We start from the raw sequence: 24,408 nt of genomic DNA, 5'->3' as shown, positions 1-24,408 counted from the left end.
TTTTTTTTTTTTTTTTTTTTTTTTTTGAGACTGAGTCTGGCTCTGTCGCCCAGGCTGGAGTGCGGTGGCCGGATCTCGGCTCACTGCAAGCTCCGCCTCCCGGGTTCACGCCATTCTCCTGCCTCAGCCTCCCGAGTAGCTGGGACCACAGGCGCCCGCCACTTCGCCCGGCTAGTTTTTTGTATTTTTTTAGTAGAGACGGGGTTTCACCGTGTCAGCCAGGATGGTCTCGATCTCCTGACCTCGTGATCCGCCCGTCTCTTATGAAATGCCTAAAATATAATTTCAAGTGGAAATTGATTTAATTGATGTGAAAACAAATGGGTCTAGAACTCATCTAAAAGCTTGAGTTTAAGGGGTGCTGATAAAAACTACACATTACCTTTTATGCTTTTCAAGAACAGAAATGAGTTGTATTAAGCTGTTAATGTAAAATGGAGTTTCACTTATGACTTGTAAATCAGTTAATTTATTCTCATTAGTAAGTGAAGATATCTACTGAACATGATTCCTGGACTGTCCGTTGTTAAGAGTGATTCTTGATATTTATGTTTTCATTAATAAAAGACATATTTATTAAGCACCTACTAGGTACCATGTACTCTCTTAAGTTTCAGAAATATCTGCTGCGGTAAACAGGTAGACATAATATCAGACTCATGAAGTTTATTGTCTAGTTGGGAGAAGAGACACTTTAAAAAATTACTGAAAATTAATGAATTGCTAGATGCTATGGTGAGTGTCTGCAGTCCCAGCTACTTGGGAGGCTGAGGCAGAAGGACTTCTTGCTCCCAGGAGTTTTAAGCCCACCTGGGCACCATAGCAAGACCCCATCTTTAAAAATTAAACATAAATCATTGATGAATTACAATCAGGACGCTGAGATGGTACATTCTAAGAGCCTACAGAACACATTTAATTTATCATTATATATACACCAATTGGAAATTTGTAACTAAATTATTAATTAAATGATCTAACTGGCCAAACCAGTTTTCTTTTCTAAAATGAGAGAGTGCACAAAGCCTGACACATATTTGTTGTTTAATTGATCTCTGATGACTGATTGATTCATTGATTGAATAGTGACAAATGTTCCTAGAGAAATGTACAGGGTATACTGAGAGCACTCGAGAAAGGGCTCCAGTCTGATGTGGTTGCCCAGAGAAGGTGGTGAAGATTACATATGTCAGACTTTGTGGCAGGAAGACAGATGGTGCTTCCATGAAGGTGAAAGGAAATCACTATGGCAGGTACACCAAGCCCAGAGCAAGGAGCGAGAGAGGTAGTCAGAAGCCAAATGGTGCAAGGTCTTGGAGCTTGTCATGTTGTGTCACAGGGAGGTGGGCTTACTGTTCTCCCTGATAAGCTAGAGCATTCGCTGTTTGACAGTGACTGTTTTAGGACAGGATAGGGGCTAGGGAAGAGGCAGAGAATAGGCTACAGATACAAAGGCAAAATTCTCTTCCTGCACACTCAACATTCTGTGTCACCAAAAGAAAAGCAGATGGGGAAATCCCAGATCTTCCGCCAGCAGCCCTCCCTTGAGCCTAGGAAAGCTTGGAAAGAGAGAATACATGTTTTAATTGAGTCTGCTGGCATTTTGATGCCTTTTCTGGGGCTAAATATTTCTACTTCTTTGTGTCATTTGTTAAAAGGGGAAATATTATATCTGCTGTCTATCTTTAGGAGCTTGATGGTAAGATTTGGTTCAGAGCATGAGCTCATTCACAAAAAGATATGGGTAATAAGATGTCTTTTAAAAATACGGGTCAGGCAGCTTTCTTGTGTTCCTAATTCTTGCTTCCGTGTTCCCAATTTTTGTCATTGTTTTTAGGAAAAACAAGATACTGGGGAATTAGTTTTGTTCCATTTTGAGGAAATATTTTCAAGGGCTTTTTCTGAGAAATAGTGTGAAGTCATTTTGAAATTCTGTAAAGTTGTGGGTGAGAGAAGTTCATTTGCGTCTGTAGAAGGGTTTGGAAATCTAAAGTTGATGGATTTTTAAAGAAATATCTTACATGCAGCCAGTGTTGGGCATTTTACATTTGTTGGACTGTGGTTCTTTAAAGCTAAAGCTTGGTGTTTTAGAGCAAGCCATAATTTTTTGATCGTAGTATGGTGATTAATCTGCTGTTAGATCAACATTTCAGAATAATAATAACAAAAATAACTCAGTATATTCAACAGCTCATTTAGTATCATGAGATAAATATCTCTATGATTTCCATTTTATAGTTGAGGAAACTGAGGCACAGAGAGGACAAGTAATTTGCCCAAGGTCACACAGCTGGAAGTGATAGAACTAGGATTCCAACCTTGGTAGTCTGGCCCATGTCCTTCACTTTACACATCACTGCATTTTACAATGTAATTATTACCCGCCAAGGAAGCTAAGTATATTGTCTTTCTATTTAACCGTCTACTTGATTATTCTAACAGTTTTCTTTCTTTATGAAAATAGACCTGTAATCCCAGCACTTTGGGAGGCCGAGGCAGGCGAATCCCTTGAGGTCAAGAGTTCAAGACCAGCCTGGCCAACATGGTGAAACCCCGTCTCTACTAAAAATAGAAAAATTAGCCTGGCGTAGTGGTGCACGCCTGTAATCCCAGCTATTTACTGAAATGGAATCTCACTCTGTCACCCAGGCTGGAGTGCCATGGCATGATCTCAGCTCACTGCAGCCTCTGCCTCTTGGGTTCCAGTGACTTGTGCCTCAGCCTCCCGAGTAGCTGAGATGACAGGTGCCCACCATCACATCCGGCTAATTTTTGTATTTTTAGTAGAGATGGGGTTTCACCATGTTGGCCAGACTGGTCTCAAACTCCTGACCTCAAGCAATCCACCCATCTCATCCTCCCAAAGTGCTGGGATTACAGGTGTGAACTGCTGCACCCAGCCAAAAATAGAAATTTTTAGATTCCACTTTGGAGAAGAATGAGGAATAAGCATTTTGCATTAGTAATTGCCACCTCTTAAGATTTAGGAGTTTGTATTCCTCTCTTTAGCATTTCAGTCTCCTATCCCAGACCAAAAACAAACAAACAAAACAAAACAAAAAATAGTTTGCCAAATTAGGTTACAAGACTTCATTTAAGAAGTTCCAGAAGAAGCACACATTTAAAACATCTATTTATTTACTTATTTATTTATTTATTTATTTAAGATAAAGTCTCACTCTGTTGTCCAAGCTGGAGTGCAGTGGCAAGATCTCATCTAACTGCATCCTCGACCTCCCAGTCTCAAGTGATCCTCTCACCTCTGTCTCCTAAGTAGCTGGGACTATGCCTGGCTAGTTTTTCTATTTTTTTATAGAGATGGGGTTTTGCCATGTTGTCCAGGGTGGTTTCGAACTCCTGAGCTCAAACCATCCGCCCACCTCAGCCTCCCAAAATGGTAGGATTAAGGCGTGAGCCACCTCACCTGACCAGAAGCACCATTTCTTTGCGTAAGCAAATACAAGTACAATGAGCAAATACTCTTTTTGTGGTCTGTGTGTGAAATTTTGTTGTATTTAAGTGAGAAAGAAGTATGAATCCCATGGAATGTAAAGCCTTTTTAATCAACTTCTCTTAATTTTTAGGAACACCTTCTATTTGGGGTTTAGTCGTGTTTTAAGTGCAATTTTGATATGAAGAACTAAATGCTGGACCAGCTTGATTTCACTGAATGAAGACACTGACCACCTACTGTGTGCCAGATGCTGGGTTAAGCACTGTGGATGCTGCAGTGAGCAGTGCATGATACCCTTATCATGATGGAAGTCATAATCTAGTTGGATTAAGAACATCTTATTTTCAAGGTCTGAAATCTGAATTTTAGAGCTTCAAGAGCCTTTGAGATAGCCTATAGGCGTATCTGTTCATTAGAAGATGATGAAATGGAGAGCCTGAAAGTTACGAGTCTTTTCCCCCAGTCAGTAACTTTAATAACAATGACATCTGGATATCCTCCTGCTCCCTGAAGCTTTTTGCTTTTTAATTCTATTCTCCACCAAGTCCTTATGTTATTATTAAAATTTTTTTCAAGATTTCTTCCATCTCTACGGTCTGCTTTTTTTTTTGGAGGTAGAGTCTCACTGTGATGCCCAGGTTCCCAGATTGGAGTGCAGTGGTGTGATCTCGGCTCACTGCCACCTCTACCTCCTGCGCTCAAGTGATCCTCTTACCTCAGCCTCCAAGCACCACCATGCCTGGCTAGTTTCTGTATATTTTTCCTTTTATAGAGACAGAGTTTTTCCATGTTACCTACGCTGGTCTCGAACTCCTGGGCTCAAGTGGTCCACCCAGCTCTGCCTCCCAAAGTTCTGGATTACAGGCATGAGCTGCTGCACCCAGCCTATGGTCTACTTTTGATGCTCATTAAAAGAAAATGGGAAGATCAATATCTTCCCATCTTCTAACCTACTTTCTTTTCATTATGGACCCTCTTTCCTTTGCCTGGCCACATATGTGGCAGATCTGTCTGTCCTGAGAGTGTAACAGATAGTCCTAGTGTGCCACAGATCTTCTGAAGACCTGAGAAAGGAGAGCAGGGTGGAGAAACCCCTGCGCACCTTCCAGACCAAAGCACTGGCCTGAGGATAGGCTTACCCCAGGGCAAAGAAGACCTGTAGACACAGTTCTGACTTTTCAGACACCCCTAGACAGGAAAACATCCTTCGGGGGGAAAATGAGGACATGAAATCTCTCGCTGCGGTGCCTATCATTCTGCTAAGGACAGTGAAAACACAGTCTGTCATCCTTGACATTTTAATTGAAAGAAAAGCTTACATAGATTTCAACCGTAAGCAGTATGTTTATACAAGTGTAGAAAGAGGAATAATCTGTCAAGTTGGAAAACTCTTAATGCTGCAGGACTCAGTTTAGTAATTGAACAATCCAACATGAGCTCACACATCTTACCTTGTTCCATGCCTCAATAATTTTTAGTAGGAATACTTTACCTAGAGGCATATGGTTATTAAAAGGGAGGCTTGGCCTGCACAAAGTCTGGAATTATTAGCTCATGGCAACAAGCCTGCACTGGAGAAGGACTGTTGGGTCTTTGTTTTCACAACTTTACTGCAATTTGCCATATTATTTTCAGAGTCTAACTGATGTGTTGTTTGGGAAGTTTTGTTTTGTTTTGTTTTAAAGGAAGAAAATGTAATTTCATGTGGATGAGTGAATTCTCACGTTAGCAGTATTACAGGATTTTACTACTTTATAGAAAGTCCAGGGAGCAGTGTGAATATCAAAGGAAATGAACTGTGAATTTTTTAGCATAAAAAATCAATAATAACATAGTTATGGGAGCCATCCAGGTGTGATGGGGGAAGCCCTATACTGCAAGTTGAGTATAAGCCCCATTCCTGTTCATGACCCATGTGACCTTGGGAAAATTTAAATGTCTCTGAATTCAGCATACTCCTGACTTAAATGGGAAGAATATGACCTAACTACCTCACTGCATTGTTTCAGGGCACATGAAGTGAGGAACAATAAAATACCTTAAAAAATAAGAAACGTTATTTAAGTGCAATAGAAAAAGTTTTATGCAAGTATAATGTATTAAATAATAATCCTAATTTCAATATACACAAAGGGAATTAGACAATGCAATTATTCCAGTGCCATGCTTACTTTAACGATATGAGCATTCTGGACAAATGATTGTTTCTTGGACCTAGCTACGTAGCTACATGCCTCAGTCTAGTCCTTTATATACCTAGTGACGGGTAGGCACAGGTCATTTTATTTACTTTTTTCAGGTTTTGTAGTTTTAAAAATTCAAGCAAGAAATGGAGAGAAAATTCTGTTGGTTTGGTAGGTGGGGGGTGGGGAAATAATTTATGGAATCTGTGTAGAACACTCTAAGCTCAAAATTATTCAGAATCCAAACATACAGAGGTCGCAAATAATCCTTTCCCTTCTATACATCACTAATTAGCCTGATCAGTATCATTAGGAAATTATTATTATAATCCCAAGAGAATCTAGTACCCTGAAAGGCTATCTTAATGAGGAAGTACTTGATATTTTAAAATCTGGTAGATCTCTACAAAGTGTAGAAATAACTTACCTAATAAGAACACTGAATTAAATGAAACATACCATTCCCAAACTATTTATATAACTGAGAGTTTTCCATGGTTTCAGGAAGAATAAAAACTCATTTTAAATGTAATTACTTTTGCATCCCCATTTGCATAACCATTAAGTTGTTTAATTAATTTTTTTCTCTAATTTTTTTAATTTTTATTTTTTTAAATGGGCAATCCCCTGAACCAGAATAGGTTCAGAGAGATCCCCTGATTTCTTTTTGAAAAAGAACGCCTCAAAAAAATCCTAATGAACACTATTATTTTTCGTATGTCCCACTGGAGACAGAATGTAAATGATGATAGTATGTTGCCCGTTGTCCCATGAGCATGATATTGTAAACCAACATAATAAAAAAATGTTTTTAGCTGTCTTTGCTATAATATTTTTACTTGTTCCTAACTGTCTATACTCAAAACATTCCCCTCTGGTGACTAGGAATACAAACATATGGTAAAAGGCTGTATGTGTGTATAGATGTATTGTGTACATCTATTGAGATGGTTATATAGATGGATGATTAGCTGTATGTTGGGGTCCTCTCAATGAATCTTTCTCATTATGGAGGTAGGGAGTTTGGATTATTTATCTTGGATTTAGAAGAACTGACCATTATTAAACATTATATACTTTGATATTCTACTATTTTCTATTCAGTAAATTTTCCAGACAAAACATTAAGACTGGAGGATATCAACAAATTTGGTTGACTAAACCACATCCTATACCGAACTGACTCAGTCTATCCATCTCTGAAGGAGACTTTAAGACCTAGTGAAGGCACAACTGCCATGGTATTTTGGAGCAATTGAAACCAGCAGTCTTCTAGATCTGTAAAAGCCAAAGAACCTTCAAAGGCCTTCTTAGTCGTTATTGTCAATCTATACTCCAGAGGTCCAAGAGTACATGTCAAGAAATACCCATAGCACTTCATCTGCTTATCCGAAAGCACTCATCATTGTTACAAGCTGCTTCCATTAGCTTCTCTGTGTATCTCCTCACATACACATTCTACTAATAAAACTGGGTGTAATTGGTGTACATCTGCATAACCTCTGTGGAAAGGCTTTATATTCTTTTTTTTTTTTTTTTTTTTTGAGATGGAGTCTCGCCTTGTGGCCCAGGCTGGAGTGCAGTGGTGGATTCTCAGCTCAATTCTCCAGCCTCAGCCTCTCAAGTAGCTGAGATTACAGACATGTGCCACCACGCCCAGCTAATTTTTGTGTTTTTAGTAGAGATGGTGTTTCATGATGTTGGCCAGGCTGGTCTCGAACTCTTTATATTCTTTTATATTTTCATATATACACCTTTCTAAACTGATCATAAATCTTGACTGATTAATGACTAATCCTTCTATGATGTGTGACTCTGGTGGTTAGCTCTATTTCCAAAAGAGCTCTTGGGCAAAGAGAGTGGAAAACTTTATCTTCTTTGAAATTGTAATAGGCATGTGAAGGAAGAATATGTTGGCATTCTCTCCCCCACCTCTATCTTCCACTTTTCATGGGAGTCAAAGGAACTCCGGGGAAGCAGCTCCTTCTCCTACTCTGGTTGAGGGTACTAGACAGGGCTGTCTTCAGAAGCACAGGAAAGCATTGTCCTACCCAGAGCATCTCTGTCTGCAACCTTTGCCCAGCACTTAGCACGAGGGAGCCTCTCTCTGTCTGTCTGTCTCTCTCTCTCTCTCTCTCCCCCCCGCCCCGTGTGTGTGTGTGTGTGTGTGTGTGTGTGTGTGTGTGTTGTTCTCTCTCTCTTAACAGAATGCATTCATTCTGGAAGCACTAGTTTCTAGCATAACTTTCGGGATAAGGTTGTTTAACATGGAAGACTCAGAGGTCCTGGGAGGTTTTTGTTTGTTTGTTTTGTTTTGTTTGTTTGTTGTTAGGTCTTTAATGATTTGACATTTATACAGCTCCCTAGAGCAAAAGCGTGAGGAGATTGAGAATTTATGTGGAGAGGTCACTTGTTTGCCATTTTTAATAAACACAAATAATTCCCTTTTTCCCTCAGCTCCACATTCTCTGGCTCATTAAATCAATTTAAGGCCCTTAAAATTTTTTTCTGGCAAATTGAAGCAAAAGCTCAAACTATGTACAATACTCCCCCGAGGAGTGCTTACCCAAGTCTTGTAGGTCAGGCCCAAATCAGTTTCTGTGAAACAGCCTAACACCTCACGTTATTATGAAATGAGAGGCTGGTAATTGGAGGCTAGGCTCCGGACTCGCTCTGAGAAAGGCCAGCTGTGCTGCCGCCCCGGGATCCAGCTTCTTTGGTTTGTTTTTTTCCATTCACGGTGGAGAACGATGAAAGTGTCAAAACAGATTTCTGTGGGGAATTCATGAATGAAGTTTGCTCTGCAAATCCAGAGAGCGAAAGTGTTTCCAGAGCAAAGCCAGGCAGGCTTCCAGGCAGAGGTGTGGGAGAGTGTGGCTAAAATAAATGTACGCAGATCTCAGGCTCTAAGACACTTCAGAGGGCTGAGATTTCTGAGTAAACAACGAATTTCACCACCAAGTTCTTTCCCTAAGATGCGAGAGTTTAGGAGACTTATTGGCTTGTTCCTATTGAACATCAGTTAGATAACAGAGGTCAGGAAATGAAGTGGAATTTGATATATTAACTAGGAAGCAGCAAAGGAAACCAGGCTTGTGTTTTATTTGTTATTATTTCCCTAATATCCTCAATTATGTGACTCTCCCATCAGTGGATCTGATCTGCTGCACATGTGACATTGTTGTCCCCGCTGTTCTGGACACTGGGGAAACAGGCCCAGGGCACCAGGAATCATGTTTGTTTTTTTTCTTTGTCCCAGGCCTGTCCCAGGCTCTCTATCTTCTCTGCTACATCTCCACAACAGACAGAGACAGCCCATGCCAGCCTCCATGCCTGGGACCCTGCCCAACCCCACAATGCCAGGATCTTCCGCCGTCTTGATGCCAGTAAGTGTTTCTATGTGTCTCACAATAGCTTGTCACTTGCACTGAGGTTTGCCACTCTTGAAAGGGCAAAGGAAACTCTGAGATCCAAGCTGATGGGAAAGAAGGCGACTGCTTCTGAATGGAGGGTTGTGCTGTGTGCCAGTTTGCTTTGAGGGCCCAGTTGCCCATCCCCAGGCATTGTGTTGGCTTCCCCACCCTTCAGTGCTTTGCGATGAGATATGGTCCCGTGGCGACAAGTGGGCCTGTGACACCCAGGGAATGGAATTTGTTCAGGGAGATGCTGTTTCGTATCTATTCCAAAGTCTACAGTTTGGGTTGTATACAGAGTGTCCTTAAATTGCCAGTGAGTGGTCTCACCAGGACTCAGGGTAATAACTATAATAATAACAATAACAACGATCATAGATAATAGCTGCTAACATACATTTATGCATATCATGTTCTGTTGTTCTGTTAATCATGCTAGCAGTATTTATTGAGTGTTTACTGTATGCTAGTCACATCCAAGCACTTTGTCAACACACAAAACAATTCTACAAAGGGGGTGTATTACTGTTCCCACTTTTTGAATGAGGAAAGAAAGGCAAGTAACTTGCTCAGCTGAGAAGCAGTTTTGAACTGCTTTTGAACTGGCTGAGTTTTGAACCCTGGAATTCTGGCTCTAGAGCCCACTCTCTTAACTACTATATGATATGCACACACTCTCTCCTTTCCCTCTCACAACAAACCTGTGAGATAGACACTGTTACTATGCCTATTTTACAGATAAGGAGACTGAGGTATAGAGGGGCTGAGTAACTTGGCTGGGTTTACAGAGCTGGCAGGTGATGGATTTAGGACTTAAATCCAGGTACTCTGACTTCTGAGTCTCGACTCATAATCATTATCTAATGACAAACAATAAAAATAATGGATAAGGCCAGGCATGGTGGCTCATGCCTGTAATCCCAGCACTTTGGGAGGCCAAGGCGGGTAGATCACAAGGTCAGGAGATCGAGACCAGCCTGACCAACATGGTGAAACCCCATCTCTACTAAATATACAAAACTTAGCTGGGTGTGGTGGCGTGCACCTGTAGTCCCAGCTACTCAGGAGGCTGAGGCAGGAGAATCACCTGAACCCGTGATGCAGAGGTTACAGTGAGCCGACATCGCGCCCCTGCACTCTAGCCTGGGTGATAGAGTGAGACTCCATCTCGAAAAATAAAAACAAAAACTAATAGTAGATAAACATAGAAGGGAGATACCCAGTTTTCCAGAAGAAACCTTCCTCTCCTTCCATGTACCTCTTCTTCATCCTCCCTGGCATTGTGTTTTGGTGACGTTGGTTGGTGTGTTCACAGGGCCACAGGAGTTCTCAGAAGCCCTAGAGGCACTATAACAACTCAATTAAAATCCTTCCCACAACAATATTAACAATGCCTTGCAAAGCCTTTTAGCATTTTAAGAAATTGTTTCTATTGTTATTTCATTTTATTCTCACAGCAATCCTGTGGGGATGCAGTAGCAGTAATTATTGATATACTCATTTTACAGATGAAAAGCTGAAGAAGAAGTTGAAGGTAGTTGTCTAATATCACACAGCTTGTGAGTGAAGAGTTGTGGCTGGAACGCACATCTCAATTGACACTGAGTAGCTCAGATCATCCCAGGTTGAGCAATTTGTTCATTTATCTAAGTGTAAGCAGGGGAGCGGTGAAGGGTCCGCAGACTCAGTCTAGAGAAATGGACTTGCCCACTCTAAATACTGAGTAGTCCAGATTAGAAACAGTCTTTGCAACATTGGGCCAGAGGACAGATCACGTTGGTTGACTTTACCTATGTTGCTATGTTGCTCTCCTTAGACCCCTCTAGATGAAAGAAAACAGCACCATCAATGCAATTATCCCACATTTTATTCAACCCAACCAATTATGTGAAGACTTCCATCACGAGCTGTCTTCTTTTAGGCTTTAAGTTGTTCCCATCCAAAAACTATTTTTTTAGAACTTCCATGCATTGCCCATTGCCCAGAAAAATACCACTGCTGAGACTTTTTTTTTTTTTTAATTTGGCTAAGCTGTGCACGATTCCCAGGGACAAAGATGAGACACGTAGGCTAAAAAGACCCAGAGAAACCAGTTTCTACCACACAATTTATTCCTACAGCTTGACCTCCTGTTAGTGCTTCAGAGTAGCAGCAAAGGTTCAGCTGCATGGTCAAGAGCTCCCAAACCTGTGACATTGATGTGTACAGCTGCCATGGGAATAGGTGTCAGTTTAGAGCAGCAATGCTCACCTAGGGGGTGATTTTGTCCCCCAGGGGATATGTGGCAATATCTGGAGACTCCGTTGGTTGTCACAATCAGGGTCGGTGGGAAGGTACAGGCACCTAGTGGGTAGAGGCCAGGGATGCTGCTGAACATCCTGCAATGCACAAGACAGCCCCCATAATGAAGGATTATTTAGCCCAATATTCAACAGGCCTGAGGTTGAGAAGCCCTGGTCTTGAGGGACATGAATGTAACAAATAAACATTAACTTAAGATCTCTAAAAAGCATATCGTAAGAGTTCCAGGCCCTAGAAGCCTACTCCCTTTCTTCCTTATTATCATGTCACCAGTTCCTGTACTATAAATTGGGCATTTCAAACCTGGTCACAGGGGAGCCTCTTCCCCTAGAGCTTCTGCCCTGGAAGACCATGATTCCCTGGGTATAAAAGGTAAGACTGTGTCTATAAGTGAGGACAAGAATCTTCACGGATTTGTAGTGCCTGCTGCTGGACCACACATGTTATGAAGTCTAGGCGTGAAACAAAATGATGTATTATTTCATCCATTTGCCCATTCATCCATTTCACAAACTTGCTGAGCACCTCTGTGTGCCAAGTACTGTGCTGGGTGCTGGGGACAGGATGAACAACAAGGCAGCCATTGCCCTCAAGGAGTTCACTGGGTTGTGATTTCTTATCTTGAAATTCAAATGCTTTAATAATTTGGAAGCGTGAACACACATTTATAATGACAAAACCTCACTGAACTACAGACATGCTAGCACCTGTTTTCCAGTGTGTGCAGAAGGTGAAATCCTTTACACGGGTATTTTACCTGCAGTGCTAAATGTTGCCCAGAATTCAGCAAAGCCACTCCCATCTTCTGGGCTTTTTATTCTAATCAACTCCTTAAAGTCAAGCTCCTGGTGCAGACAGAGCCTTATTAGTCCAAAGCACCAAATATTTATTTTGAAGAGGCTCTTGCTGACACTCTAGGTCTGTAAGACAACGGTCATGAAGTTGGAAATGTACTTCTTTTAAATAGGTAAATCAGCCTGTTTAAAACTGGCATTTTGTGAGTCACAGGTTAGGTAGAGACTGTAACTTTTCCAAAAAGTGGGAAGCATTGCTGACTACAATTCCAGAAGCTGTGAGCAGGCTACTCTTACCTCTTTATATAACTAGTAGCTTGGAAGGTTCTGGACAATTATCTGTACTCCTGAAAGATCCTTCTTTGGCAAACTGGAAGCAAAAGTTATTTTGGAATTCGATTTCCCTCTCTGAGAGGGTCACCAGTCGGAATAAGGGGTCAAATACTATTCCAGCTCTCCCATCCACCAGCCTCTGGAAGGGGAGATAAAAGTAACATGAATTTTTTTAAAGCAGTGAAACTCTTGAATTCTTCATGATTTACAATTACAGTACATGAATGTACTTAATGGCCCTGAATTTAATGTACCTAATGATACTTTTAAAAGGTTAAAATGGTAATTTTATGTTATTTGTGTTTTACCACAATAAAAATAATTTTAAAAATTAGAGTAGCTGTTCAGAGATTTAGGGGGGGTGTGTGGGAGTGAACATTTTATTTTACTGAATTGTCAAGGCCTCACAAAGTTGTACGGAAATGCTTGGAAATGTACAGAAAATTCACCTTTATTAGGTCCTCTTGAAACAGCTTCACACATCTGTACACTGCCAGATGACTGATCAGCTCATTCAGGCTAAGGTAAGGCTGATGGCTCTTAACTGTCACAGGGAGTAGCTACCAGTCAATTGAGAGAAAGCTTTTAGCTAGCACCTCTACTAACCCACAGATTTATGTCATAATTATACCCCTGCCTCTGGGGCAGACACAACAGAAATTGCAGTCATGGAATCGCAACAAGGGAAGAGACATTTAAGGGTCATTTAGTTCAATGATCTCTATCAAGCTTCACTCTCGTTCATGAGATTTCAGTCCTCCACTCTTTGAACACCTCCAATAGTAAGCAACTCTGTATTTTCCAAAACCACCTAGGCTAACTTTAAGCAGAAACCTGGTTTCTTAAAATTACCAATCATTGTTTTCATTTCCATCCGATGGCAAATGGAAACACGCTTGCATTAAAGAATCTATTCTTGTTCCCCTGAGGAAAGTCTAATTCTTTTCTGTGTGATTTTAGTATTAAGTGTACTTGATTTATTCTTATTCTTTTAAAAGTGTTAATTTTCCACCAAATGGAAAACATTATTAATCAAGCACACCCTTCCTGGATGGAAGTAGACATTTTGCTGTATTTACTTCTTAATAGGAGCACCCTGGAGATTAAAATGCCAGAACTCGATTCAGGTATTTGAACGATGTTCATTTTAGACACAATGGCAGGCCAGCAGGAAGACAATGTGAGAGCAGCCATTCGTGTGAAATACAAAACCCTCGGCCGCTTTCTTCGCTTACCCAAAGACCTAGCCCTGCTATGAAGCCAGGCCTGAAACTGTGGCTGCATAGAGTAACAGGGTAACAAGGAAGAAGAGGTACACTGGGCAGCACCTCAAATGCCTGGCTGGATCATAATGATTGTGTTTGGGAACCAGGGTGACAGGAAGGCCCACCACCTCTGAGGGTGTTGCTCTTCTAACTAATTATTTTGACTGCCCAAAAGATTTATGTTTACTATATAAAATTTAGAGAGAAAAAAAAGCCATAGATATCCCAAGTTAACCATTTGGTATATTATTTATCCTTTCATAGTAAGTAAGCTTGGTGATTATATTTAGTGGAGTTACTTGAAATAGATCATTTAGTTTTCGTATGGATATATTATTCTTTGCATCCACAAAAATAATCACTATTGGTGGTAGTTGGAGTATATACAAAAGTGGAAATATTTGGTAATCTTATTTGAAAGTGATCCGCCATGACAATGTAGTTCTCTTTGGCCTGGGGCACCGTGTACAGAAGCATGGCTTTGGATGATTCTTTGATGTGCTTGAGTTCAAGGCTCAGGAGGGCATTGCTTACCACACACCAAACCATAGGGCTTCTCAGGATTTCTTCAAAGAAATACTAAATGATCCATTGGACAGAAAGAGTACAGCTTTGTCTAATGACCTAGACTGCCTTTTGCAGACTTCTAATTCTTTTCTTTCCTTTCTCTTAGATGGAGAGACAAATGTCAGTGAACTCCAGCATCATGGGGATGCAAGGTCCAAATCTCAGCAACCCCTGTGCTTCTCCCCAGGTCCAGCCAATGCATTCAGAAGCCAAAATGGTAAGTAACAGTTATAATCACCCTTTCATTATTCTGTGACTTTTTCTTTTGACTTTTACTCTGACTCCAAAATCTTAGTTAAGCCAGGTAGAGGGCTCCATCTTTGTTTTGGTGAATGAAAGGCAGTGCAGAGACTGCCCCTCTTTTTGAGGATATTTGTTACAGAGCTTTGGAGTCAGATAATCATGTAACAAGCATTGGATTGGCATGTGGTGTTAATGAAAGGAACGTTTAGGAGTTTTGGTAGATTCATACAAGTTGGGGTAGGATATACCCAAGTATGTATATGTTTGCTCAACATGTGAAATAATAAAAATAATACAAAACTACTCATTCTTCAAGGTAGTTACAGTTTCAATGCCACTCTTCCTGTCCCCATATTCATTAAGACAGAAGCTTGATGCTTAAGCACCCACAAAACATGAAAATGTTTTGTGTTTTCTGTTATATTGTCAGAAGTGACGTTGATTTGAAAGGAGGAGAGCTCTTATTTTCTTGCAACTCTTACTGAAAGGCGTGATTTCAGGTGAAAATCTTCAGTGATTTTTAACATATGACGTATGTTTGCAGTAAGGTCAGTCTTTCCAATCACAGAGTTATGCATCTATATTCTACCAAATATTAGCAAAACCAATGCAATACGTGTCTGTCTTTGCAATATGAAGTAAGCTTGGTGATTATATGTAGTGGAGTTACTTGAAATAGGTCATTTAGTTTACATATAGTTTAATTCTCCTACCACAATTAATAAGGTATCACATGACTACAAAATGGACTGCAGCAAACTTTCTAGCATCTGATATTGGATAAGGATAGCTTTTGCTAGAAGTTGGAGATTAATCTGGTCTGCTGACTGGCAGCATTAGAGACTGTATCTGATGGTTGGTGTGAGGATGTTGTTGATAGTTCTGAAAGTTAGCCATCAATTCCTGTGCAGGGTGGAGTCAGACCCAGTGACTTCCTTTTCAGTGTCAGCAAGAGTTTTCTCATGCCTCCTTTGGTCACTTTCTCTTGGAAACTTCACGCATTTGACTTGCAGCTTCTTGACCCAAGGAATCAACTGAGCTCCCAGTGTTGGCTACCTTGGGCAAATAAAATCTGTGGTCGAGAGAGTTCTCTTTGCTATGCCACAGTCCCTGTGATGTGCCAAATGGCACCAGCATCTGCAGCAAAGCTCGTTAAATCTTTTTGGAATCGGCAAATATTTTTTCAACTTGAGCCCTGCTGAGCCAAACCAAATACTTGCTGGCAGAATAAAGTTCAAACTGGCATCTGTTTTGGAGACCAAAGTAATGCTATGTATCTTGTTTAAAAAAAAAAAAGAAAGAAAGAAAAGAAAAAATGAACTGTGAAGGTACTTAAGAAAAATAAATGTAAGTTCTTCATGTATATGAATAAATACTCAGGGTCTGTGTCTGAGATGTGACTCCCTGTGGTTTACTTCGGAATCTTCTTATCTGCTTCAGGGTCTGTACCTTTTGGAGGGACCTTCCAGATAGATGTTAGGTAGATTCTAAAACAATTCCAAACTGAATGTCTCTGCCAATTGATTTTCACTGGATTTTATGCCACTGCTTGACTCAAAAGTGTCCTTCTCCTCTTCTTGCTGGCAAAGAAGGAAAATGCTTCAAAGGTGGTATAGGTTTATGCTCATTTATATGTATGAAATAAATCATATGGTTTGGCAAATGAATAGTGAATAATGTCAGCTGGAAACAAAGGGAACTGGTCCGTACTTATAAAAATAGTTTTACCCCACAAATGTTTGTTGGGTTAAATTTACTGAGTAAGCACACCACAAGGCTGATTCATGTTCTAAGAAAATGAATATTTCCAGGTCCACAGCATCTGAGCTAATTAACTCTATCACAGGGTTGGGCCTTAGGGAGTACAACTATTCTCTGCTCAAGCTCCCACCTCTACCCCTGTTACTGCCAATACATCAATTTGAAGGGAAAAATGGTAGCATTGGCTGCTTATGTTTGAAAGAATAGCACTGGAAAAGTGTTAAGTGAATTTGAATATGTCACTCAGCATCTCTGTTCTTATTATGCTTGTGTTTTTACTGGAGAAATCAGTTATTGCCCTATACTAACCATATAGTATTTTCTAACAGCTTTGGGCTGCTCAGATGAAAAGCTTTTATGAAATACAAAGTAGTGAAGGAAAAAAAAAAAAAACTTGCACGATTTTAATGTCAGCCAGAGCCTCCCCAGGTTTCTCTGAACTATGGGCTTTGTTGTTCTATGCCTAATTTTCTTCCTGTGTAAGACTGGAATGGATTCCAGATTTCAACTAAAACTCTTGTTTCACTATTTTCAAGGACTTTTCCAAAGGTCACACATGGACTATTGTGATGAATGCACTCTGCAGGGTGTGTTCCCAGAGCACACAAGTAACCAGAGAGCTGCAAGGGAGGTGTTGCCCACACCAAAACACTGCAGACTTATTCTCCTGGGGACAGTGCTGTCAGAGTGTCCATTTCGAGCTCCCTGTTGGCCACAGACAAAAGCCATTATCCTAAATCTCTGGCGAAAGTTGGAGGTCTTGGAAGTGGACAAAAGTTTAAGACAGGATTGCTTTAAATGCACAACTTTGTTAGAATTTTTCTGACTAGTGATTGCCCATTAGAGTGCATCTGTTTTCTTTGCCCCAAATTAGTAATTTCTATTGTGAGCGCAAAGTAAACCAAGTGCCTTTAACAAGCTCTCCAGTGCATTAATCTATGACAGCCTAGATCAAGAAGCACATGTGCAAATCTTTTGATTTAATGTCCATTAGTATCAATGTACTGTAGCCACATCTGTCCAAGCTATTTTTATCATAATTCTGGCTAATTATAATTTCATTTTATGGATTCATTTTCTGAAGAATTAAGTCAACAGACATGGCTTCACAATGCACATATTGGATTTCTTTTGGAGGTCAGAGGAGACTCGGAGCTCTGAGAGCCTTCTGTCTTTCTTTTTTTTTTTTTTTTTTGAGATGGAGTCTCGCTCTGTAGCCCAGGCTGGAGTGCAGTGGCCAGATCTCAGCTCACTGCAAGCTCCGCCTCCCGGGTTCAAGCCATTCTCCGGCCTCAGCCTCCCGAGTAGCTGGGACTACAGGTGCCCGCCACCTCGCCCGGCTAGTTTTTTGTATTTCTTAGTAGAGACGGGGTTTCACCGTGTTAGCCAGGATGGTCTCGATCTTCTGACCTCGTGATCCGCCCGTCTCGGCCTCCCAAAGTGCTGGGATTACAGGCTTGAGCCACCGCGCCCGGCGAGCCTTCTGTCTTTCTAACCTCTCAACATCATAGGTTCTTCCTTCTAGATTCCTGGGAGCAATGTGTGTCTTAGATGAAAGTGGGTTCTGCTAGAAAGAATTTCACTGGATAGATACCTGGTGGACATTTTTAACATTCAAAGGGGAAAAGGAGGAAAGGAGGGGGTAGGGGAAATGCAAACCATACTGGGATACATTTCCAGTCTCTGCAACATGCAAATAATTCTGTAGTAATGTGGTTATGGTGTTCTCAGAGTTCTGTAGATTTGTGTTCATTTCTATTTATGGGAATTAGACCAATTCTATTTAGCTTTGAAACAAGTTATTGTTTTTACTTTAAAGAAACCAGTAACGATTTGGAAGCTAAATAAGCAGTGGGGGTTGGGGATGGAGACTTGGCCATACACCTGTCTTGTGTCTCATTATCTATGAGTTGGTTACTACTATATACGACTGATTAAAATGATGGAGGGCTCTGACCACTCTGCCCAGATTTCACCTTAAGTTTAGACAGAGTTAGTGAAGGCTAGGGAGTGTTGATACTAGGAATGAAAATAGGAAAAAGGTATGTACAGGTGCGACCTGATTTTCTCCTCAGTACAGCCCCACGACAGAGATATTGTTACTGTTTGTTTGTTTCTTTGAGGCAGGATCTCACTCTGTCACCCTGGCTGGAGTGCAGTGGCATGGCTGTGGCTCACTGCAGCCTCGAATTCCTGAGCTGAAGCAATCCTTTCACCTCAGCCTCCTGAGTAGCTAGGATAACAAGCGTGCGACTAGCTAGTTTAAAAAATTTTTTTTTGTTGAGACAGGATCTCACTATGTTGGCCAGACTAGTCTCAAATTCCTAGCCTCAGGACATCCTCCTGCCTCAGTTTCCCAAAGTGTTAGGACTATAGGCATGAGCCGCCATGCCTGGCCTATTGTCCTCACTTTACAGCTGAGGCAATTGAGGCTACAAACGGTTAATAAAACTGGCCCAGTGACACACCACTTAGCAAAGACTAAAGTTTCAGACTCCAGTAACAAAGCTTTTTGATCACAACATTGATCCTTCGATAAAAATATCATATGGCTACCTGATAGATGTCAGTAACCAGCAGATTAAATCAGATTCTCTTGGTTTAATTTCTATTTACATAAAAATGGGAGACAAGGATTGCAAGGATAGTTTATACCTCCAAATAACCTGGAAATGATGTAGAGTGGTTAGTAGCATTCCCCCTTGATTTAAACAGGGTTCTGTAGCCTCACTAACTGGTACAGCTTCACTGTTCTTTATCCAAACACATTCTTGTCTTGACTTTTCTTATTTTACACATGTGTCTCTCTCACTTGATTGATTGAAAGCTCCTTGAAAATAATCTATGCATCTTGCAAGCTCCTTGTACTGAGAAAGGTCCCATAAATGAGAAATGAATTTAATTGAGTTGAGTTGAGTTGAATTAAAATAATGAGAAGGAACCAACCCTAGCAATGATGATGAAGGTGGGATGAAGTGGGATAAATCCAGATGAATTCTAAGCTAAGTAATCAGCCTATCAAGAGTAGCTGACTTCATTTGATTTCTTTGAAAAATACCTAAATCTGTCATATTTTTTTTCCTGGAGAGAAAAGCAGTATGTCTGTTCCTTTGAAAACAGAAGTTGGAATGTCATTGTCCTCCTTGGAGTTGAGAGTAATCAATACTAAATGCCATTTCTTCCATTGTTTTGGACTGGCCATGCCATATTTTGATCATTTATTGTCCATACCTCATCTATAGTTAGGTTTGCAGTTTATTGATACATAATAGATACATAAGTACATGCGTTGATGAATCAATGAAACAAGCTAAAAGGACGAGAAAGACAAGGCATCTTAGAAATGGAGACTACTTAGTTAGAACCTTCTCCAATTCCCCCTTTTCACAAGTGAGGACACCAAGGCCCACTAAAGATTTAGGGAGATAAAGCCTTATTGTAAACACAAAACTGGACCCTGAGCTTGGGCCTTCACATTTCTACCTAGAATTGTGCTTTCTCTGTCAGCTGCACTGATACATTACTAACAGTGCTTCTGTCGGCTCGTGGTTTCCTCCACACAGCCTGGCAGACAAGAACTAGGGAGGTATGGTTGCATATCCACTTTGTTTTGAATGTCAACCTGGGTGTGTTTGTGTTTGCCTTTCCCCTCCCTAATTATCGAGCTGGATAACTGTTTGCCTACGGTGCCCCTTGGCCACCCACTGTCCAACAGATAAATCACAGAGGAGCCTGGCTCCAGATGGGGTTGCCTGGAAAGCTTATACACATGAAAAGACAGTCTCCAGGTACCATGTCTCTGCCACTCCTGAAAAATGCAGTTCTTCGATTTGCCTATTTGCTTTAATCATCCCCAGCATCACTTCCTAAAAGTCCAGGATTAACAAACTATGAATGAATAGGCTGTCTGCTTCTCAGAAGCTCTTGACCAGGAAGGAAGTGCTATTGACTTTAAAGAAGCTCTCATCGACTTTTGAATCATGCCAGCAGCCATGTGACCCTGTAGCCTGTGATCAGAACATGAAGATGATGGACTGAAGTAAGGTGACCACATTTCTCAGAATCCTCCTCCCTCATTGCTGTGAAAACCGCTGTCCACCATGCAGATGAATAGGAATCACATAAGATTCCATGACAACAGCAGCAACAATAACAATCTATACTGTCACTCGTATGTATGCTGTGTCTCACTTTATTTTATTTTATTTTTTTTTGAGACGGAGTCTGGCTCTGTCGCCCGGGCTGGAGTGCAGTGGCCGGATCTCAGCTCACTGCAAGCTCCGCCTCCCGGGTTTACGCCATTCTCCTGCCTCAGCCTCCCGAGTAGCTGGGACTACAGGCGCCCGCCACCTTGCCCGGCTAGTTTTTTGTATTTTTTAGTAGAGACGGGGTTTCACCGTGTTAGCCAGGATGGTCTCGATCTTCTGACCTCGTGATCCGCCCGTCTCGGCCTCCCAAAGTGCTAGGATTACAGGCTTGAGCCACCGCGCCCGGCCTGTGTCTCACTTTAAAAGCGATTTTCCTTCTGAAAACACCATGGTAGAAAGTAGTTATTGCCAGCCTGAATCAAGCACTTATGTATGTAGTAGGAGCTATGTTAAGCATCTTGCAATATCTTCTCAATTTTTAGAACAATTTGATGAGGTAGATATTCTTTTTTCTTTGTTATTTTTTGAGACATCCTGCTCTATCACCCAGACTAAAGTGTAATGGAGGGACCATGGCTCACTGCAGCCTCAAACTTCCAGGCTCAAGTAATCCTCCCACGTACTAGGTAGTGCAGCTAGTAACTAGGATTGCAGGTGCACCACAACACCCAGATTTTTTTTTTTTTTTTTTTTTTTTTTTTTTTTGATACACAGTCTCCCTATGTTGCTTAGGCTCATCTTGGAACTCCTGGGTTCAAGCAGTCCTCGCACTTCAACCTCCCAAAGTGCTAGGATTACAGGCATGAGCCACCACACTTGGCCCAGATACTGTCCTTAATCTTATTTTATGAATGAATAAACTGAGAGGTTGGGTATGTTGTAGAACACGCAGTTGGTAAAATATGGTCTGGGATGTGAACCCAAGCACTGGGCTCCTGGTTCCAGCCCTTAATTGTAATGTTTAGCCAGCAGTAGGGATTGTTATCCTATGAGTTTACATTAGTAGAGCCCTTTACAAATTGCAAAGTGCTTCCATGTACATAATATTGTTGGGGCTTCATAGCAACCCTGTAGGATCAACAGGGAAAATTACTATGCTTGTTTTATAGACACAGAGAGGTTAAGTGACTTTTCCAGGATCACTCAGTGGCATAACCAGGACCTGAGCCCAGGTCTTCTTTGATTTTTATCCTGTTTCTATTATATCATGCTAGCCCTGGAGTTCCCATGGTAACTTATTCTGAATAAAAGCGTGCCTTTGTAAAAATAAAGCTCAGTGGCATAAAGTAAGATTAGGCTCAAATTAGTAGCTCAGGCCCCATCACCTCTTTGCTTATGCCTATTAAACTCTCTAGACCTCATCAACTAAATATTGGAGAGGAGTCTTCTCTATATTTCTGTCTGGCCGAGACAAGTGCTGAATTTGAGTTTAGCTATTGTTATTAAAGAATTAAAAGCAATAGCACTTTGAGACTAACACTTTGAGAGCTAACAGAAGCCCAATCTCCTTTCTGCTGGCTGGAAGTATGACTTTTATATGCCATTGCCACTTTGCCCATTTAAACTGTAGAAAGTTTAATTTGGGAATACATCATGTCATCTTAAAAATAAAATGTAAATGATTAGATTATGAGACCGTTGATAAGAGAAGGGCTAGCAACCATCTATTTATATTTATACAGAGAAGAGTAAGTTCTTACAGAGTTTGTATTCCATGACCTGATCAGAACTCCAGATGCACGAGAATATACATTTGATTATGTGTCTTGAAAACAAGAATTGAGAGATGATTAATTGCCTAGGAATCACCAAATTCCAAAATAGGAAGGGAGTTCAGGGATTCTTTTGGCAAAATCCTTTCTTTTGAGGAAAAAAGGCCTGAAGTTCAAGTTAATAACCTGTCTAAGGTCACAAAGCTAATGAGTGGAAGAAGGAGAATTAGAACCCAGATTCCTGATTTTCAAGTTTGTTGAACTTCCCTCTGTATATACTATCAGGGTTTGATGGGAAAGTCATCCGCTGGTTGCTGTGAGAGTGACCTTTGTAAGGTGATAGCTTATGAAGCATTTTCTGCAATTTGGTTATTGAAGTGAAGTACACAGGGGTGAAAGAGGCCGATCAGCTTTTCCCTTCTATGTCAACTGGGAATTGAAGCTGATCATCAAATCGCCCAAAGGAATGGGCTCAATTCTCTATGATTTTGCCAGAGACTTGGTGGTCTTGACTTGGCTTATTAGCCAGCCAGAGTATGAATACAAGCTGAGGATTTCATCCCTTGGCACCCTTGGCACCCAGTACAAAATGCTTTGGTTTTGCCTGCCACCAACCCAAATCCCTGTGTTGTCTCGCTGTTTTCATTGAGCCTGCATGGATCTTACTCAGGTTCTAGAGCTCCATGTCATGCTGGGTGTGGAGTGGTGAATGAATCCACTGCTCACGCAAGCACAGAGGGGTTTCAAATCACCCCTTTCTATCCCATCTTTTCTCCAGGCCCTACCTTCTCCACCCTCACAACCGGCTCCTCGTACACACACTCAGACAGACATTCTCCTAGGACTCATTGTCTTTTCAGTTTTATTTCTTTCTCTTTCTGCCAGTATCCACCCTGTTTTGGTAACCACGGCAACTGGTGAAATACAATCCCAATATTTGCTAGCTGTCTGTCACCCAGCCCAGCACGCGCATTGCTGGGTCTTGTTTTTATGTTTGTTTAATGTTCCTGAGCCTGAACTGAGACGCATCTGGGCAAAAAAGAAACTGCATATGGTTTGGGTCAGAACACCCGCTCTCAGACAAAGTTTTCAGGCGCCTCTTTCTTGTGTATTTGTGGACGTGTGAGCACGCGTGTGTCCCTGTCTGCTTTGGAACATTGTGCAAATATGTCCGGCTGTGTCAGAAAAGCCAGGGGAAAAAAAAGGAAATTTAACAATCTTGTTACAGGGAAGTTCTGCTTTGCAGAGATATATTTTGGTCATTTTCTTGGAATGTGTGTAGCTTACACTTCCAAGATTTTTGCCAGCACAGCTAATAATGAAAGTTTGTTTTGCACTTTGGGATGATGACTCTGTCTTGCTTTGGTTTTGTTGTTGTTGTTGTTGTTGTTGTTGTTGTTGTTGTTTCTTTGTTTGTTTTTGTGGGAAGCACAGGAAATGTGTGCCTTGAAAGGGATGGAAGGTGGGGCATTCAGGTAGACAGAGGAGGCAAAGTTTTCCTAAAGGTTTAGGGTTTTTTTTGTTGTTGTTAAAACCCAAGAATCCAATCTTGAAGTTTAAACTATAAAGAGTATGTCTTCCCTTTTGATATTCTTTTAAAATTGTCTTTTTATCACTTGTTTGAGAAGCTGGATTGTACTGAATGATTGTTGTATTGCCATAGTATGACTAAGATGAACCATTAACTTCCTAGGATACTTAGGTCCCAGACAATAAAAGCATGCCTCAGTTATTTTTATTTCAAAACTGTATACACAGTCCCCAGGACAGAAGTGTTCAAGGAGGATGAGATTTTAATCCAACTGCGGCCTTGTATTCCAGAGATTAAAAGTGCTACCAGAGAGCCAAGTCTGTAACCTTGCTTTCAAAATAGAGGCAGGATCTGAGGTGTAAGGAGCACACTTGGGCAGAATTTCAGAGCTGGTAAAGTGTTTCACATGCACCCTTTCCTGGAACTTCCTTCTCCCTTTTGGCATCTTGCATAGGAACGTGCCACACCCATGTTTCCATGGTACCTGGGCCTCAGTTTGGTCCAGTGTTCCTGCCAGCCCCTTCTCCTCCACTCATCTCTGCACACCATGATCTGGCTCCAGGAGCCCCTCTCAGGAGCTCAGCATTTTCCTGACGGCTTCTTGCTGCCTTTGGCTGCCCTGCCTATACTTGCATACAATCCCTGTTTGCTGCTGCAAACTCCACTCCTTTTGTCAAGACTCAGCTCAAAGACACCTTTCCTG

At 41.2% G+C, this 24,408-nt stretch overlaps 1 protein-coding gene across 5 annotated transcripts in view; it reads left to right on the top strand.

Annotated features, from left to right (window-relative positions):
* Positions 1–24,408, top strand: part of CREB5 (cAMP responsive element binding protein 5) — a 418,280-nt gene that overhangs the window by 302,764 nt on the left and 91,108 nt on the right. For all 5 annotated transcript variants that reach the window (XM_025380685.1, XM_025380688.1, XM_025380690.1 and 2 more), the window contains 2 exons: positions 8,897–9,023; positions 14,417–14,527. In XM_025380685.1, coding sequence (XP_025236470.1) covers positions 8,897–9,023; positions 14,417–14,527 — 238 coding nt within the window. The remainder of the gene's footprint in view (positions 1–8,896; positions 9,024–14,416; positions 14,528–24,408) is intronic.

This window comes from Theropithecus gelada, chromosome 3, assembly GCF_003255815.1.
Source record: "Theropithecus gelada isolate Dixy chromosome 3, Tgel_1.0, whole genome shotgun sequence".
Classification (NCBI taxonomy): Eukaryota; Metazoa; Chordata; class Mammalia; order Primates; family Cercopithecidae; genus Theropithecus; species Theropithecus gelada.
This window is presented reverse-complemented; position numbering and strand designations above follow the sequence as displayed.